The sequence below is a fragment of the Oryx dammah genome, unplaced genomic scaffold (assembly GCF_014754425.2).
Source record: "Oryx dammah isolate SB20612 unplaced genomic scaffold, SCBI_Odam_1.1 HiC_scaffold_2, whole genome shotgun sequence".
Taxonomy (NCBI): domain Eukaryota; kingdom Metazoa; phylum Chordata; class Mammalia; order Artiodactyla; family Bovidae; genus Oryx; species Oryx dammah.
Genome location: NW_024070186.1, coordinates 177,300,352 through 177,319,239, shown reverse-complemented (window position 1 = coordinate 177,319,239; position 18,888 = coordinate 177,300,352). Strand labels below are relative to the sequence as shown.

The following is an 18,888-nucleotide window of genomic DNA, read 5'->3' as shown; positions in this document are numbered from 1 at the left end:
ATGCCAGTGAGAAAATCAGACTTGCTAAGAGCAGACTGTGCCAGCAAACCCAGGCTGCATGGGAGAACTAAAAACCCCTCTGCTGTACCCAGAATTTGTGCCATGCATGATGCTAAATCAGGAGGAAGAAAATCAGGAGGTGGTACTGGCTGCCCTCGGGGGACTGGAGGCACTGCCCCATTGGACAAGACGATTCAGACTGGTATTTGGAGTCAGCCGGATATGACTCAGCCACCTGAGGCCAAATTCCCAACAAGGAAGGTCCCTGGAGGGTGAGACTCATCCCACCTCAGATGAGTGTCACCTCCAGAACAAGAACAGGGCTCAAGACAAAAGCCTTGAACATTAAATCATTACTTTGTCATCTATGCAAAGAATAGTTTTCAAAAACAGGGCCCCTATAAACCCAACAGACACTCAGGTGCATCTGAGCCAAATTCAGAGTAAAACAAAGCTGTTAGGGGCCCTGTGAAGCCAGGATACCCATGAACAATTTGTTATAGAGGAAATGACACCTTGTGATCTGCTACACCCATAATAAAAAACAATTTTCAGACATTTGGAAATCAAGAAAAAGAAAGAACAGAGAAGCTATTCAAACCAATTGGAAGCATCAAAAAATCTAACCCAATTTTGTTCTTGCAACTGAATGGTCCAAAGACAGATGTGCAGGTATGGTTTGATCCAGGCTCCAGAAACTTCTACCAGAACCTCGTAGAAGGTTACATTATCACTCTCTTTTTTAAAAAAGTTTTTGTCTGTTGTTTCTCACATTCTCTCTTAACTCCATCCTTATTCCACTTCCCAATTCCATTCCTTCATACAACCTCTCTTCTCACAGTTTCAAGATGGCTGAACAGCTTGAGTCCAGAACAAAAGAACATCCCCCTTGCTTTCTCCCTCTCCTTCTCCCTCTCTCTTCTAAGAGCTGAATAAAAATCCCAGACCTGGCTCTCACTGGCCCATCCCTGAATCAATTACTATGACCTGGGGAATGGGATATGCTTATTGGTTTCAGTGCATCAGAGCCCAGCACTGGAAGTGAAGGCGTTATTGATCCCACCTAATCCACGTGAGTGAAAGTCCTAAAGGAATGTTCTCAAAGGAAATTCATAGTATTGCGGAAAAGGAGGAAGTGATGCTAAGTGAAAGTCGCTCAGTCGTGTCTGACTCTTTGCAACCTCATGGACTATACAGGCCATGGAATTCTCCAGGCCAGAATACTGGAGTGGGTAGTCTTTCCCTTCTCCAGGGGATCTTCCCAGCCCAGGAATCAAACCCAGGTCTCCCACACTGCAGCAGGATTCTTTATCAGCTGAGCCACCGAGGAAGCCCAAACGATGCTCAGTCACTATCAATGACAAATGCAGAAAATAAATAAACACACCAGGCCTCCCTCCTGCCAAGAAGCAAAAGAGGTAGAATGGCGGGGGGAGGGTGGTAGAGGGTGTTCATGCTCAAGGATGTTTCCAGGCTAAGCTTAAATTCCAGAGCTGGTCTATTTCAACCAGAGCTGACAACTCGGCTTTCAGCTCCTCAGACACCTCAGTCACTTTGCCTCCCCTGCGTTCATTTCCCCTTATTCTGTGTCTTGGTGTTCCATTGCTACAGAACAAATTGACAGAAATGGAGTGGCTTAAATGACACACATTTATTATCTTGCAGTTCTATAGGTCAGAAGGCACAGCTGAATTCTTTGCTCAGAATCTCACTGGGCTGAAATCATGGTGCGGCTGGGGCTGGGGTCTTGTCTGGGGCTGAGGTCCTCCTCCAGAATAGCTGGTTTTCGCAGACTTTGTTCCTTCTGATCGTGCGATCGAGGTCTCTGCTTTCCTGCTGAGCATCAGCCAGGGCCTCTCTCACCTTCCTAAGTGCACCCTGGGCTCTTGCCTTGTGGTCTCCCCACAGGTTCTCACATTCTGAACAGCTCTGTCATCAGGAAGGGCCTGGTTCCTTTCAAGGGCACACCTGATCAAGTCGGTTCCACCCAGATGACCTCCCTTTTGAGGAACTCAAAGTCAGCTGATCAGCATCCCATTCATGGAAGTGACATCCACCCACACGCACGCCTGCACTTAGAGGGAGGAGGTTGCATGGGGTGTGCACTCCAGGGAGTTTGGGGCCACCTTAGAATTCTGCCTACCACGGTTTGGTAACTGAACTGTCTTGGAATCTGCCCTTTGCTGTTTGGTCACTGTGATCTGGGGTAGGATTTGGGGTCACCTCCTGACCTAGCCTTGGCCAATTGGTGTACTTCACCATCTCAGCCATAGGGGTCAGCTCAGCCATGCCGCCTGCCTCAGGCAAGCTCGATCAAAGTGAATCCAGGGACTTCCACTGGCGTGACCAGGAAAGACTAAGGTCTCTCTCAATAATGCTAACATGTTAGGCTATGAGTCTAATGCTGATGGTGGCCACTGTGAAAGGAGAGCCTGCCTAGGAAAGAAGCCAGGCTTAAAGGCAGACTCAGAAGATAGCAAAAGGGAAGCCCACTCCCGCGGATGTTGTCACAGCTCCTGGATCCAGCCAGGCCTGAATCCAGAACCTTTCCCAGCTCTCAGAAGGGATATAAGACAAGGGGGTCCTGATACCTCACCTACAGTGATGCGGAGAGACTCCTGCGGCTGAGCGATCGCCTGGCTGTGTGGGGAGAAGATGTGCTCTCAGGGGTCATCAGCATGGGGTGGGAGGGAAGGGTCAGGTCTCTCCCCACACCGAGGACACAGCAAGGGGCCTAGAAACAAAGTCCTGAGTTAAATCTTCTAAGATTAAGGTAACGCTCACCAAACTGAACTGATGCAAAGACTCCTTTACAAGGAAGCGACAGGATAAGAACTACAGGGAGCCTGACAATAAGTAGGAGAGGCAAGACAGAACCCAGAGGGGCTCTGGAGCCACAGCCGCCTTTTCTGAGCTCCCCTTGTGTCATGGCAAGAGAGCAAAGATCCCATGGGGTTCCACCTCCTTCCACTTTCCATTCATTCAGAACCAGGAGACTAAGCCCGGTGATGCCCCAGAGGCCTTGCCTGATCTGGCCCGTCATCTCTCCAGCCTCATCGGCTGCCTCTCCCCACCCACCATGCCACCTGCTGGTCCTCAGAGAGCCGGCGCTTCAGTCCTGCCTCTGGGACTTCACACTTGCTCCTCCTTGCTACCCGGACCGGATACAGACAGAGGTGATGACGTCAATGTAGATATGGATGCCGATGTGAATGTAGATGGAAATATAGGTATAAGTTCAGGTATACGCATGCCGCCCCATATCGCCTTCCAGTCTCTGCTCAATCACTATCTTTTCCAAGCCCGCTTGATTTTCACCTAAAGCTTGTTCTCTGCGCTCACCCCCACCCCCACCGGAGTGACTTCTCTCCATCGTATCGATCACCATCGGATCACCGTCTGCGTGTGTCTCTCATGTGCCTCCCCTAGCTCCCAGCACAACGTGGCCTGCATGAGGACAGGGCTGGGTGTGTTCTGCCTCCATTGTGACCAGCACAGGGGCTGGCAAAAAGTGAGTTCTCAATATGCTTTTTTGTTAAAGGAGTAGATTCTTATCACATCTCCCCAGCTCCCTTGCAGCTGAAGTTTACCAACACTTGCCTGACCAGAGGTCCTGCTGAGCTCAGTCTGATGTGAGAGGGGAAAGTAGTTTCATTTACATATTCAACAAATATGCAGTGAACACCAACCACGACCCAGCCCACTGGGGACTGCTGAGCAGGAAGAACACAGCATTGAACAGGACGGTCAGGGTTTCTGCCCACGGGAACTTACATTCCAGTGGGGCCACATGCCGGTCATGTCCACTTCTCCCAAATCCTTCCTGGTGTGAGAGGTCCTGAAGCTGACTGGACACCAGTGGAAAACCACCAGCCTGCCCATCAGTCTCAGGATCCCTGACCCAAGATATCATGGCAGAGAGTGGGGTCTCAGTGGGCCTGACATGGCAAGGAACAGAAGAAGACGGATGCAGCAGACCCCCAAGGGAGAGTAGCTCAAGGTCAGACTTGTGGACCTCAGCCACTTCAGTGGGGCTTCCAGCTTCCAGTGTGAGTGGGGATGACACACACCTGGAGGATAGCCAGATGGCTTCTCCAGCTGGGATGCTCTCGCCTGAGGATGGGCCAGTGCACCTATTCTACGTGCTATTACCTGACCTGAAAATCCCTCTGGGAAACTTCAGCTAACAGAGCCTTGATGGTACCAGGGGGTAGAGCTAAGCTGCAGAGATGGAGGCAGTGATGTTGGATGGGTGAGTGCTCCAGGTGAAATAGTTTGATGAGCCATTAGATATGAAGGCTGCCATGGCAGAGCAGATGGAACAACCATGTTACGGGCAGAAGCTCTGACCCCAGAGGAGCAGTTACCGGATTTCTACAGCCCCTGGTCTTGGAAATGGGAAGTAAGCGGCAGTTAGGGGCCAAGGTGTTGTATCAAGAAGCACAGCATTAGACAAGGAGCTTCCCTAATGGGCACAATCTACAGGGCAAATGTGGGAATGTGATGAAAGGGACAGAGTGCACCACCTTCCTGTCCCCGGCATGTGACCAGCCCGTGCCAGGGAGGCATGTGGAAGTCATGGAGTACAAGTCAGCTTTGGCTACAGCAACAAATAACCCTAAATCTCAATGGCTTCCCTTAACAAATACATACTTCTCACGTATGAGTATTCAGGTTGGCTGGGGCTCTCCTGGGCTTGGCTGAGCTCAGCTGGGCCCTGCTGATCTCATCTTAGCTCCGAGCTGTGCATTGGGCTCATGTCTGCTCCATGTCTCCTCATGCACAGGGCTCCTCACACGCGGAAGCGATTACCAAGCGGTCAAATCACACGAGTATGTGTAAGACTTCTGCTGGAGGGATGGTGTCCTGTCTGCTCAGCGGCCAAAGCCAAAGTTAGAAGGTGGGGAAGCAGACTCTACCCAGTGAGATGCACAATGAAGCCACATGGCAAGAGCTTGGCTGTTCCATCCTAATAAAGGGAGTGAGCAGAAGAGTTGGGAACCACTGTCTAGTTGCCCCCAACACAGGGGTGTTCCAGAGGGTCTCGGAAACTAGAAGGAACTTCTCAGGGCCAGAGTTCTCCTGGGAAAGGACAGCTCCTTCCCCCACATTTCATAAGCAGGCATTTTGTTAGGCTCGTAAAAGGTCAGGATGAAGGTGAAAGCAAATAAGGTCTTCACCCGCCAGTGAGTTGCCAACATTTCAAGGATCAGACAAGCTATGTCCCTTTCTGAAGTAATCAGTTTCTGGGGCAGGAAAGGCAGAGAAGTGGACAACGACCCTCCTGCAGTGGTTGAGAATCCCAGGAATCACTGGATGTCCTGGATGGATTTGTAGCAAGGACACTCACTTTAAGAAGGTTTCAAGATTTGCACTTTGAAGACGTGCCACTTAGACACCGTGTGGGCTGGAGTTCTGCCAGGCCTCCCTGTTTATTACATATATGCTTTATAGGGAGGCAATATGGATGTGTTTAAAGGAGGCAAGGATGGACAAATAACTTTTAAGAACAAAGAAAATACCTAATATTTAATATTAAGTTGTTTACTGCCTCTTCCATGAGAGCATTTCTTCAGTAAAGCCAGGTAAACACACACTCACACATGTTCACACACACACCAACTCACAGCCCCCTTTCATTGGCAGTGGAGCCCATCCCAGCCACTGTGGCTGAACCCCTGGGTACCAGGACTAGAGGGAATAGCTTAAGTCTAAGTCCCACTGGATGACAGACTGAAGGTGCAGGAAGACTCCCAGCCCCCATCAAGCTTGATGGTAGGGGATCTGTAAAAGGATCTAGCCGAGCAATGTTCAAAAATTTGAATAACCGTATGGCACAGGCCCAGACCGATCAGAGCCATAACCAGCACACCATGACCCGCACGCCAGGGAGTGTGATCTCTGCAAACAGCTGGGGGGAGTTGCATAAGGTGGAGGGTGGGAACCCAACAGCACCGCTGACATTGAAAAGGTGAGTGGGAGCTGTACCTGCGGTGTGACTGCTGCTTTTCTGCGTGCAGAAGGCTGCACGCTTCAACCCAAGACCCCGGGGGTCCTGCAGGGCATAAGCTGGATTTGTCTTCCTGCCTGAGGCAATCACCAATTATATGAGCTGTGAGGCAAGCTGGCCTCCCGCCAGAGGATGAGAGGAAGGGATCTACAGAACCTCTCTCTGATCTAACTCATTAGAGAAGTTCAAGAATATCCATCCAGGAGGCAGCAGAGGGTGAGACAAAAAGTCAGAATCCAAATCCTCGCTATCTGAGAGGCCTTAGACAAGAGTTCCTTCATCTTTCTCAGGTTCCGTCGCCTCATCTGGAAAATGGGAACCAACAGCATCCACCTGGCGGGGTCATGATGATGATGACGTGAGCTAATGACACAGGTGAAGACCTCAGAGCAGCGCCTGATGCAGACTGGACCTGCAGAACAGGAGCCATTACTGTCATCCACGATGGGAGGAGCAACCCAGAAACTAACCCCAAAACAAATGATCAGAAGCGAAAGTGAGACGCAAAGCTACTTGGCGTTGGCAGCATGAAGTCTGACTCATAGGAAGTTGTGGTTGCCCAGGATAATTCAAGGCTGGAAGAAAGTGGGACTACTGAGCAAGGTCTAAGGCCTCTCTGATGGGAATCTGGGCAGACACATTCTCACTCAGCATCCCGCTCGAAGCAGCCAGTCCCGCCCAGCTAAACTGGGGCTGGAGTTTGTAATGAGATAAATGATCTGGGCTCCGGAAGCAGCACTAGCGACCACTTCCCCACCAGGATGAAAGAAAATCAGATCAGACCCCAAGTATTACCCACAGGGCCACACCCTCCACACCCCAGTCTTTTAATTTTCTGTAATAACCACACATGACTTCTGAAGACCCGCCAGCCGCCACAATATCTACCTGAATTAATAGCCAGTACAGCACAGATCCTGACCGATCAGAGCCATAGCCAGCACACTCACCCACACGCCAGTAACCATGATCTCTGTAAACAGCTGGGGGAGTTGCAGAAGGTGGAAGCTGGGAAATCCAACCCCCGCCAAAAAAAAAAAAACAAAACTTGCCACCTTAAGCTATGTCGTGAGAAACAACTTTGATGGCTGAATTTGAGAAGGCATAACATCTGGGAGGTAGCAAAGCACCCCTTCCTAAGCTCTGCCTTCCTGAGCCAAAGGTCACGAGCATCTTGCAAATTTCCAGAGGTAACTCCATCCCAGCCTCCAAAAGGACTGGGCCACTGGGTGCATTTGCTCTGCTGCACCATAATCGCAAGAGTGACTGACTTACACAGTGTATTTTCTTTTATTTCAACCCATCCCCAAAGCCCAGAGCACTTAAAACCTGGAAGAGCCACCACTTCCACCAAGAAAGGTATATTTTTGAAAGTTTAACAGCCATTCATTCAGCTGACTCCCAAGGAAGTGGAAGGTATCTGGAAAATGTAGTTTTAAATTGATTTAATGTTGAGCCATGTTAAATGTTTTAATTTCCAAGCAATGCAATGCCCACCAAAACATCAATTAGTCCCAACAATCAGGCAGGAATATCGGCGTCTGTTACGGAATTCATTTATTTCAGCTCTGCTAAATATCTAAGAAGGAGAAATCCAATATGGCCTATATCTCTGAGGAAGGGAAATTAAAACCAGAAAAGAAGCCAGAGCAGGCCTTGGTGAGACCGGGGGCCTTGGCCTGCACCCATCGCTGGCTGGCATCTCCCTCGAGAGGGAGGGTGTTAACTTGTATTAATGTCTTCATGCTGTTGACAGGAAATGGTCTCCCCTCCCCAGCTTCTCTGTCTCCAAGCTGGAAAACTAGGGAGGCCGAGATGAGGTCTCCCTGCTGAGGATACAAGCCAGTTTAAGAAGGTGCAAGACCATATTTTAATAATTATTCTTCCTTTAGTGCCTCTTCAGTTCCAAAGTCCCAGGGTCTCCTTGCCCTCATTGAGGCTCTGAGTCGGGGTGGGGGACTCCCAACTTCTGCAGCGTCCTCGGGGTCTGCAAGCGCCTTGGCCAGCTGCCTGGGCCCCAGGGCGATGTGCAAACACCACTCACCACACAAGCTTGGGCATCAGGACCAGGAGAGGGTAGCCCAGCCCAAGACCCCCGGAGACCCAGGCTCCTACAAGGAAACAAAACAAGAGTTCACAGGAGGTCTCAGCAGCCCACAGAGGGCGGGCACATCGCACCAGCTCCCTGCACCGCACGCCCCACTAGGTCTTGGCTTGCTCAACCCTAAACAAGAATAATGACCCCAAATAGCAAAGGGTGGGAGGGCAAAGTGCATGAGACTGCCTGAATTATCAAGTACCAGAACTGCCTTTAATCACAGGAGTCACCTAGGGAGATGGCTAAAAATGCAAATTCGGGGATCTTCCCCTGCAAATTCTGATTCAGCAAGTCAGGTACCAGGACAGGGGGTCTGGATTTTAAGTATCACACCCAGATAGTTCAGATAACAAAGCAAGTTTAGGAAACAAGATTAAATGCCTGGCCCCCAGGAACGGTTCACCCGGCTGCCAGGACCAGCTCAGCCCGGTGGGGTGAATGGAAGGAAAGAGGATCTAGGCTTCTCCTGCATCAGAATTTCCAGATGCACCGACCCTCTGACCCGCCCCCCACTCAAGTCTCACTTGGAAGAGTTTACCCTGCAGATAAACTTGAACAGATGCAAAGTATATAACGTCACTTGCTGCAGCATTGATTGTAACAGTATAAAAATAGAAACAACTGAATTATCATCTATAGAGATCTAATTAGAGACAGTTACAGCATAGCCAGAAAACCAAGAACTGCACGGCTCCTAGATATGGACATGGAACTGTCTCTAAGGTAAATTTTCAGGTGAAAAATGCAAGTCACAGAACAAAGTATATAATAAGCTTTTGTAAAAGTGCAGGAATAATCTATGGATATGGAGAAGGCAATGGCACCCCACTCCAGTACTCTTGCCTGGAAAATCCCATGGATGGAGGAGCCTGGTAGGGTGCAGTCCATGGGGTCGCTAAGAGTTGGACACGACTGAGCGACTTTACTTTCACTTTTCACTTTCATGCATTGGAGAAGGAAATGGCAACCCACTCCAGCGTTCTTGCCTGGAGAATCCCAGGGATGGGGGAGCCCAGTGGGCTGCCGTCTGTGGGGTCGCACAGAGTCAGACATGACTGAAGTGACTTAAATAAATGCATAGCATATCTCTGGACAGATACACAAGCTGGTAACACTGGCTGCTCTGAGGAGGGGAACTGGGGGACTACGGAACAGGGGGTGGAGGGTGGATGTTTCACTTCACAGCTTTTCAGACTTTTTGTATTTTAAACCATGTGCATGGTCTACTGTGTGCATTATATAAGATCCAAAACACTGCAACATTTTCAAATAACTTTTACATGTATGCAGATTATATTTCAATGAAAAAGTTTAAAGATAGTAATAAATCAAAGGGCATGGCTCCCATCTGCAAAAATTGGGCATCCTCCCATCCCCAAGGGGGGAGGGGGGAGGGGTACCTGGAGATGGTGAGGCCCCAGCTCTCTTTGAACTCTAGGTATTTGCATCCGCTCTTGCCTCTACCTGGGCTACTCCCCACGTGGCCGGGGTATCTCTCCAGCTGGGTTTGCAGCTTAATCAGTCTTCAGGAGGTTTCCACAGCCGCTTCCCCTCCCCAAAGCCCAGGAAGCTGCCTCTCCCCAGCGTTCCCTGTGTCCTCCGCTAACAGCACCGCTCGTACTGCCTCATGGTCGCCTGGGTGCTGGGGCTTCCGTCACCCCCACCCTGGACTGAGTGCTCCACAAGGACAGAGGACACACCTGGCTTGTTCACAGCTGCCTCCCCAGAGCCGAGCACCATATTTGGTCCAAAGACCGTGCTCACTAAAGACAGGAGTCATAAGAAGTGTGAGGGTGAAGGGAGGGGAGGGGAGACAGACAGACAGGGGGAAAAAAAAAAAAACGGGAAAGAAAGCCACCGCCACCCCCGACTCCTCAGCTCAGCTCATTTCTTCGTCACCACCACTTCCTTCTGCTGCTTTCCTTCCCTGGTCTTAATCAGATTTGAAATCTCCTTGTTTATTACGAGAGAGCCTCACCTGCCTTACTCACCAGCTCCTACAGCTGGCTTAGCACACAGTAGGTACCCAAAATATATCGACTGAATTTATTAATCCTGGACGGTGAGAAGGACGGAGGAGCAAAGGAACCACTGAAAGGGCTTAAGTCCTGAGAAATTCTGATTCAGTGGGTTCTGGGTGGGGTCCGTGGGGCTGGCAATTTTTAAGAGCTCCCCCCATCCCAAGGCTTGCAAGGGCTCCGGAGTTGACCATTCTTTACATAGGCTTGGTACGGACTGTGGGTTTTTCTCTGAATGCAGAATCTTCAAGGACCGTCAGAGACCCCACCCTGAATTTTAGGAGCCTTCTCGCCGTCCCATGTCAGGCGGGGCGGACCGAGAGACGAGGAAGGGGGGTTGGGAGTGGGAGGTGCGGCTGGGTCCGGCCGATTTACCTGGAGGAGAAAGAGAGGAGGGGGTCCGGGCGGGGCTGGCGCTCGGAGGCGCGTCCAGCCAGGAGCGAGCCTTGGCGCCATCTACCGCCCGCTGGAGGCTCTGCAGCTGCAACATGCTGAGCTGCCGGCGCTGGGCTGGGGTCACCGCCGCCGCGTTTTCAGGGCCCAGGGAGGCGATCTGCTCGGCCGACAGCTCCTGCAGGGGGCAAGGGGACAGCGCCCTCAGAGGCGCCCCTCCGAGACTTTCCCAAAGCTCGGGCATCCGCCCTGGGCCCGCACAACTTTGCGGTACCATGTATCTCTCATCTGTGCTCCTCTTTAGGATTTTTCCTTAAAATCAGACCACTCTTTCACGACTAATATAGATGTATTAAAAAATGAAAAAAAAAAATTAACGGCAATTTCCAAAAATGGAAACTTAGGATGACTTGCAATAAGTACTCGTGTAAAATATGCCAGAAGAAGCAAAACAACTCTAGCTAGATCTGTTGGCCAACAATGTCTGATCCTGGGGCCTCTCCAAATTGAGATTTCCTCCTTGAAGTAATCAGTAGTAAAAGACAGTTGATAAAGTGATTTAATGTTGTTTAATGCAGTGCAAGTTACCCTGCCCACAATGCTTCAAGTCCCCCACCAGAGAAACTCTGATGTGGTAGAGAAAACACACACCTAAAGGGCAGAGCTTTTAATCTGTGTCCCAGCTCTGCCACACACTAGCTGTGTGACCTTGGGCAAGTTTCACAGCCTCTCTGTGCTTTTGGACTAGATGTGGGATCGGACAGAGAACTTATCTCCCACGTGGATTCTCAACTCATCGCAGGTGAGTCCGGTAAGGGTTCTACAAAGGGTAAGTGCAGTAATCTATTAGTGATGTGTGCCATAGACACACAGCAGTGGGAATTCTGCTCAAGGGCCCTGAACAAGATGTTTTCTGCAATCACTTCTGGCTTAGAGGACTCGGTGATCAGTTCCAGTGGGTGTGAAATGAGATGGGATGTCCGGTGCCTCTAAAGTCATCCTGCTCATTTTCTAAGGGCCCCAAAGAGTCTGAGAAACGGGGTTCTGCTCTCTCACGCTGTCTTTGCTCCTTCACATTACTCTTTCTTGTCCAGATTGGTGCTTCTCTGGAATCAGGTCATTCCCCTGCTTAGAACCGTTTCTGCCCCCTCTCCAGGATGCAGTTCAAGCTCTTTACATGGTAATAAGGCCTTCAAGCTCTGAGTCCTCCCCACCTCTCCAGCACCCCATCCCTCACTCCTTGTTGGCACACTTCACTCCTGGAGAATGGACAGTCATATGTACAGCCCCCGGGAGGCAATACATCCTTCTACCTGGAACACTGTTCCTCCCTTTCACCTAGCTAACCCATCCTGCAAAATTCAGCATCACCTCCTCCCTCTCACCAAATACACACACACAGCAGACATGCAGTTCTGTCTTATACCTTATATCTACCATTAACACAGAGTCTGCATTAGAAAAATTATCTATTCTTTCAATGTTGCTTCTTGCAACATTGGGTCTATTAAACTGTTTTTTCTTTTTTTTATTATTATATAATTTATTTTTTTTACTTTACAATTCTGTATTGGTTTTGGCATACATTGACATGAATGAATTTAAAGCAGTTCCAACATTTAATTATCAGGAGATGTTACATGAAAATGAGACTTCAGGATTCTTAACAAAAAAAAAAAAGGAAGATCTGGCAGCAATGCTAGGCCCACATTGTCACACCACATCACATCCTGTGCTAGAGATGAGAAGTAGCTTTCCCAGCTTTAGACTGGCTCTCCAGTTCACCTTAGTCCCTACCCAGGCCACTACATTCTTTTGTTACTTTTTCAGGCCCCTGAAGGCACTGCATTATATGCCTTTACTGGTACATGCCATGTAAACCTAGTCTGGTACCTACACCCTAGCAGCTAGGCTGAAGCCTACCACAATGTAAGTGGCCGCTAGGAATTTCCAGAAAAGGTAAGCTGCAAAGTACATTCCAAACAAGACCAGGAGAGCATGCTCAGCAACATGCCAACTTCAAGGACCAAGCTGCCTACCCCAGGCAGAGCCCCCAAAAGAGAAGCTGAATGGGCTTTAAGGACAGCTACTTGTTTATCTCCCCTAAACAGCTTTCCTGGTAGCTCAGCTGGTAAAGAATCCACCTGCAGTGCAGGAGACCCCAGTTTGATTACTGGGTCAGGAAGATCTTCTGGAGATGGGATATAGGCTACCCACTCCAGTATTCTTGGGCTTCCCTGGAGGCTCAGATGGTAAAGAGTCCACCTGCAGTGTGAGACCTGGGTTCAATCCCTGGGTTGGGAAGATCCCCTGGAGAAAGGAACGGCTACCCACTCCAGTGTTCTGGCCTGGAGAATTCCATGGACTGTTTAGTCCATGGGGTCGCAAAGAGCGAGAGAGGACTGAGCGACTTTCACTTCTCAAACAGCGCTCACACCTGGTCTGTGCTGGGAACTGTTCTTGGTCCTGAAGTGGTTCAAGATCTGTTCTCTCGTCTTAAAAAGAACCAATGACGTGGCACCATGGGAGCTTGTCTAGCCTGGTATGCCTTATCCAGTTTTGGTGGACAGAATATGTTTCCAAGTTACCCAGCAAACAAGAACACCAGAGTCACTCTTCATCAGAGCAGACTCACCCACCAAACTCTCTCCTAATCTTATCCATCTGCTTCCCTATCCTCAGCAGATCCCCTTCAAACCCTCTCAATTTTTTCCATAGCTGTTTACCACCTATCCCACTGTGGCTTTCTTAATACTTTTCTTTAAATCAATTTAAATGTTTCACTTAAATTTATTTTAAAAGGAAATGTTAACGGAAATGTCATCCCTCATCTACAATTCTGAAGTCCAAAAAATGTCTGAAACCTGTAAGCTTTTTGCAAAGTTTAAGACAAACTCATTTGCCAGCAAAATCTGACCTGAATTGATGTGAAACCATTAATAGCCTCTATTTATTCCAATTAGTGTGATTTGTCACAGATTTCTTCACACAAATATTAAGGTACTTGCTTACAAGGTGCTTCCCCCAGACACTGCTAAAGGTGTTCTGTTACAATACTGTAGATTCGCAGAGTGATCTTTCTAAACTCTGGAAAATTCCAAATTCTGAAATATCCCAAGGGTTTGGGATAAGGGAATATATACCTGTCATACCATCATAAATAGAAAATTAGTGCCAATGGCTGTGAAGAGAAGAAAACCATAAAAATAGACACAATTAAAAGATAAATGAAAAACAGAAGAAAAACTTTAAAAACAAAAGCAGCTAAAATTATGTTGTGATCCATCCATTGTTGGCACATAGCTCTCCTCTGGACCTATTAGCAGAAACAGGTTGCAGGTCCCTAGAATCCAACACCCACCATCTGCTTCCCTGTGTGATTTGAAATGGGGTCAGCTCCCATTCTCCTTGAGGAACTGAGTACTTACTTTGAATATCTCATCAGGAAGGCATTTGATTGCTGATGGCTGGAAATATGGCATCAAATCCTTATCAAGCATTTGGAGCTCTTCCTTAGTTAATCCAGCTGGGGAGAAAAAGGAATCAGAGGGTTTAATTCAAGCCATCAGAACTCCGTTTGTTTTATTAATGGCACTGCGTAATGTACAGATCTGCATGTTCCAGGCAAACATCATTCCTTACAAAAGGCCCTGAAAGTCACACTGGGGAATTAGGTTCCTTAATCAACTCAGGAAAAAAATATGTGGGTCACATTAGCCCTGATTGGTCTCCTACAAGGAAATTTATGCCCAGAAGGAGCTTCACTTTACACAAATTTTAAATTGTGTATAAATCTATTTTGGAGCCAATTAAATAACATTCTAAACCACTTTAGCTACACAGAATTACCAAGAGAGCTTGTTTAAAAAGCAGACTTGCAGATCCTCACCTTCTGCAACTTAAAGTCATGAAATCTAGGTTAACTCTGGATGTTCACTATACGTGGCCAAGGATTTTGTTTGTTTGTGTCCCCAGATTTAAGGTTGGAAAGGGGGAGAAAGGCATGCTCAAGGTGCCTCTTACCTGCAATGGTCCCAAGCTCCTGCAAGACAAAGCTGGACCACTTGGTGGGCTCCCCAAACACAACTTCCGCCTTCCTCTTAAACTCTGCCAAGACCTGGGTACTGCAGAGCAGGGTCCCAATTCTGGCCACCACCACCCTGGTTACAAGGGAGGGATATAGTGTGAGCCTAGGAGACTCTCCAGCCAAAATAGATATGCAGAAGGTAGGTAGGCTCAGCACCAAGAAAGGATCCAGCTAATCTCACTCCCTATTTCATCCCAGAAAGGTTGCAAAGCAGCAGGAAGCAGAGAGAACCTTGATGACTAAATTAATGAATGAAAGAACCAACAAATCAATCATTTGCCACTCTGTGCACTAGTATTTGGGTTACCTGAATTCCAAGATCTTTATAAGTGAGATTTCGGTGATGTTCATGGCACACAGGGCTGCACCAAGTCCTACCAAGTGGAAGCTCTTCAGATCCTGGACCCTATAGCCTGAATCCTCCAGAAACCCTTGCAGAATGGATTTAGCCTATAAAAATGTGGAAGGACAACAAATGAACCATCCAGGGATGATCAAGACCCCAAGATCCAAGGAGATAATGGAGCCAGCCTCCTGACTGACTGCTCACACTTCTCCTCTGGACACATTACCCATTCCAAACCATCCTAGCCGCTCGTCCAGTTTAACCTCCCGATGGTGCCTCCTCTACTGAGTGTGTCCCCTGATCTATAAAGGCCATGACGTTCTTGTATCCTTCAACATTAAAGATACCGCTACCTTGGGTCTGGTCTGCTGGCTTATTCCCCTCATCATTCATGACTTTCAGATAGTTTGGTCATTTAAGTTCTTCTGCATTAGGATCCAAACTTTTTCAGTGTATGTTTTCACAATTTTCCAATAAAACCTTGTAATTTTCTGCCTTTACACCTTTACTCAAGTCAGCGCCTCAATCTGAAATGCCCTTCCTACATTCCCAACTGTTAAAATCCATCCTTTTATTTGGGAGTTCAAGTCAGATGTTACCTTCGTGAAATCTACCCTGAAATATGTTTGCCTGTCACTCTTCAGCTCCAGAGGGTAGAACATTAAATGCTCTGGCATTTAAAACCACACGGGGATCTTTCCAATTAGCTTTGCTTTGGGGGGCTGATGTGTAGTGTGGGGTCCCCTTAATTTAACATAGTGACTACTCGTTGTTCATGACTTTCCCTGGTAAGCCAGCCTTCTCACACTCTTACTTCATGTGGTCCAATTGGAGCTAACTGCATTGAGTTCCAGGAGTGTTCCTGGCCGGTCAGAATGCCTCTTAGCCTGACTGTAGTGATTGGTTCTAGATTGGGCACGTGATCCAGTCAAAACCAACCAGGACTTTGGCTGGAGCAATTAGAAGAGCTGAGCTTTCTTTACTCTGGACTGGACCTTGGAAGACAAACAATTGAATCTGCTAGAACTCACCACATGGAAAGAAACTGCCTCTGAACAAAGCCAATGCAGAAGAAAGCAGGGTCAAAAATGGTGAGAGACAGTCCTGACAACAGTGTTGAAGCCCCTGGATCCAGCAATACTTTGATTCCACTCTTGACATCCTCTGTGATAGGAGTCAATAAACTCCATTCTTTTTAAAAAATTTGTATTGGAGTATAGTGGATTTACAACACTGTGTTAGTTTCAGGTGCACAGCAAAGTGAATCAGTTATACACACACACACACACACACACACACATAGACATATATACACACATATACACATATTGCCACTCTTTTTTAGATTCTTTTTCCATATAGGTCTTTACAGAGCACTGAGCAGAGTTCCCTGTTCTACACAGTAAGTCCTTAGTGAAAAGTGAATATTAGTCGCTCTGCCATGTCAGATTCTTTGTGACCCCATGGACTATAGCCCACCAGGCTCCTCTGTCCATGGGAATCTCCAAGCAAGATACTGGGATGGGCCATTCCCTTCTTAAGCAGATCTTCCCCACTCAAGGATTGAACACAGGTCTCCTGCATTGCAGACAGATTCTCTACCATCTGAGCCCTGAGGGAAGCCCTATAGTAATTCCTTCCAGTTATCAATTTTATATATGGTAGTGTGTATATGTCAAGCCCAGTCTCGCAATTGATCCCTCCTCCTCTTTCCGCCTGGTAACCATTGTTGTTTTCTACATCTGTGACTCTATTTTGTAAATGTGCTTTCATTTACACCATTTTTTTAGATTCCACATATAAGCTATATATGATATTTTTTCCTCCTCTGTCTGACTTATTGCACTCAGTATAACAATCTCTAGGTCCATCCATGGTGCTGCAGATGGCATTACTTCACTCTTTTCTGGCTGAGTATTCCATTATATGTGTACCACATCGTCTTTATCCATTCCTCTGTCCATGGACATTTAGGTTGCTTCCTTGTCTTAGCTACTGTAAACAGTGCTGCAACAAACACTGGGGTGCGTGTATCTTTTTGAATTATGGTTTTCTCTGGACATATGCCCAGGAGTGGGATTGCTGGATCATATGGAAATTCATATTTCGTTTTTTAAGGACTCTCCATACTGTTCTCTATAATGCACCAATTTACACTTCCACCACCAGGGCAGGAGAGCCCCCTTTTCTCCACACCCTCTCCAGCATTTATTGTTTGTAGACTTTTTGACCAATGTCGGGTGATATCTCATTGTAGCTTTGATTTGCATTGCTCTAATAATTAGTGATGTTGAGCATCTTTTCATGTGCTTTTTGGCCTTGTGTATGTCTTCTTTGAAGCACCGTCTATTTAGATCTTCCATTCATTTTTTATTGGGCGAACAAACTCCATTCTTGCTCAAGTCTCTTTGAGTTGGGTTTTCTGTCACTTGTAACTGGATGTATCCTGGTTAATTTCATCTGCCTACGTTGGACTTGAGGCAGGACCCAAGTCAATCCCCTCAAGCTGAGCTGCATAATAATGTGGATTGTCAGGGATCATGGAGACAGATTATAAAGATTACAGAAGGACCAGAGCTCACAAGGCAAAGGTAGGGAGGGGACATCCAAGGATGAACATCTCCTGAGTGGAAGTGGAAGAGTCACAGTGAATCTTCCCATCTCCCTTTAATGTCAGTCCATTCTGTCACACAATATGGATCACTCTAGTGTTAAGAGAAAGCGTTGGCAAACATGGGGAAACATTGCAATGGGATTCCACTTTTTAACGCAGCTGTTGCCTTTCTATCCCTCGGGTCTGTTTAAATGCTACCTGCTCAGGGAAGACTTTCTGGATTCTCCCATCCCAAGGAGCTTCCCTCCCTACTGTTTCCATGAGAACCTTGTCCATCTTCTGCTTATCCCTTATCAAAATTTGTTAAATGTTTCCTCTTGATTGCTCAACTTTTTGTCTGTATCACCAAAGCAGAATCTCCAAAGATGAAGACCCTACCCAGCTAGTTCACTACCATATTCCCAGTACCTGGCACAATGCGTAGCCCACAGTAAGGTACATTCTGAATAATAAGTACTTTTTGAATGAATGGATGGATGAACATCTAAGTAAGTGATTTACAGAAGCCATAGGCAATATATAGGAGAAGGCAATGGCACCCCACTCCAGTACTCTTGCCTGGAAAATCCCATGGACGGAGGAACCTGGTAGGCTGCAGTCCATGGGGTCGCACAGAGTCTGACACGACTGAAGCGACTTAGCAGCATAGGCAATATATATTCCTTTGAAATGACATCGAATTACTGCTTCTCTAATCCAATCACATGATGGATTGGCTTCAGAGAGATTTCCTACATTTCTGCAAATCAGATTGATCAATGTCTTCATGAAGTTTCCCTCAATGATTACAAAGCTCACAGGTGCTATAAGGGAATTTCAGTTAATACTGTGCTTAGATTTAAATGTCCTTGACTGAATGGAAATGTGCATCCCAAATAATAACAGGTAATATTTATTGAATGCTTACTGTATGCCAACACTCTTTTGACCATTTACACATACTATCTTTCCTAATCCCCACAACCCTAGGAAGTAAATATTAATATTATCTCTGTTTCACAGATGCAGAAACTGAGGCACAGAGAGGTTAAGTAACTATGCCAAGGTTATGCCAAGATGCCAAGGTAATGCCAAGTATGCCAAGATGACTTGAATGACTGGTTCTAGGATTACAACCCAGGCAGTCTGAATCCAAAGCCTCTACTCTAAGCCAGTGAAGATGTTTGGGGATGAAGGAGAGGTAGAGATTCAAGTTGGCTTTTGAACTTTTCTTATTAAGTCTTCATAATCAGGTTTCACTTGTTGACTCATAGCAATCTGTGCTCCCCAACTATCAGGCATGCCCATTTTAAAATGAAAGTGCAAAAATACAATTCAAATAA

General features: G+C 47.3%; 1 protein-coding gene across 1 annotated transcript in view; it reads right to left on the bottom strand.

The window, feature by feature from the left end:
• Window positions 1-7,549: 7,549 nt before the first annotated feature.
• The window catches only part of OTOA (otoancorin), a 70,164-nt gene continuing 58,825 nt past the window's right edge, over window positions 7,550-18,888 (bottom strand). Inside the window, exons 24-28 of the mRNA XM_040257765.1 lie at window positions 14,914-15,056; window positions 14,543-14,679; window positions 13,948-14,045; window positions 10,502-10,697; window positions 7,550-8,121 (exon numbers count right to left, since the gene is read on the bottom strand). Coding sequence (XP_040113699.1) covers window positions 8,051-8,121; window positions 10,502-10,697; window positions 13,948-14,045; window positions 14,543-14,679; window positions 14,914-15,056 — 645 coding nt within the window. The 3' untranslated portion in view covers window positions 7,550-8,050. The remainder of the gene's footprint in view (window positions 8,122-10,501; window positions 10,698-13,947; window positions 14,046-14,542; window positions 14,680-14,913; window positions 15,057-18,888) is intronic.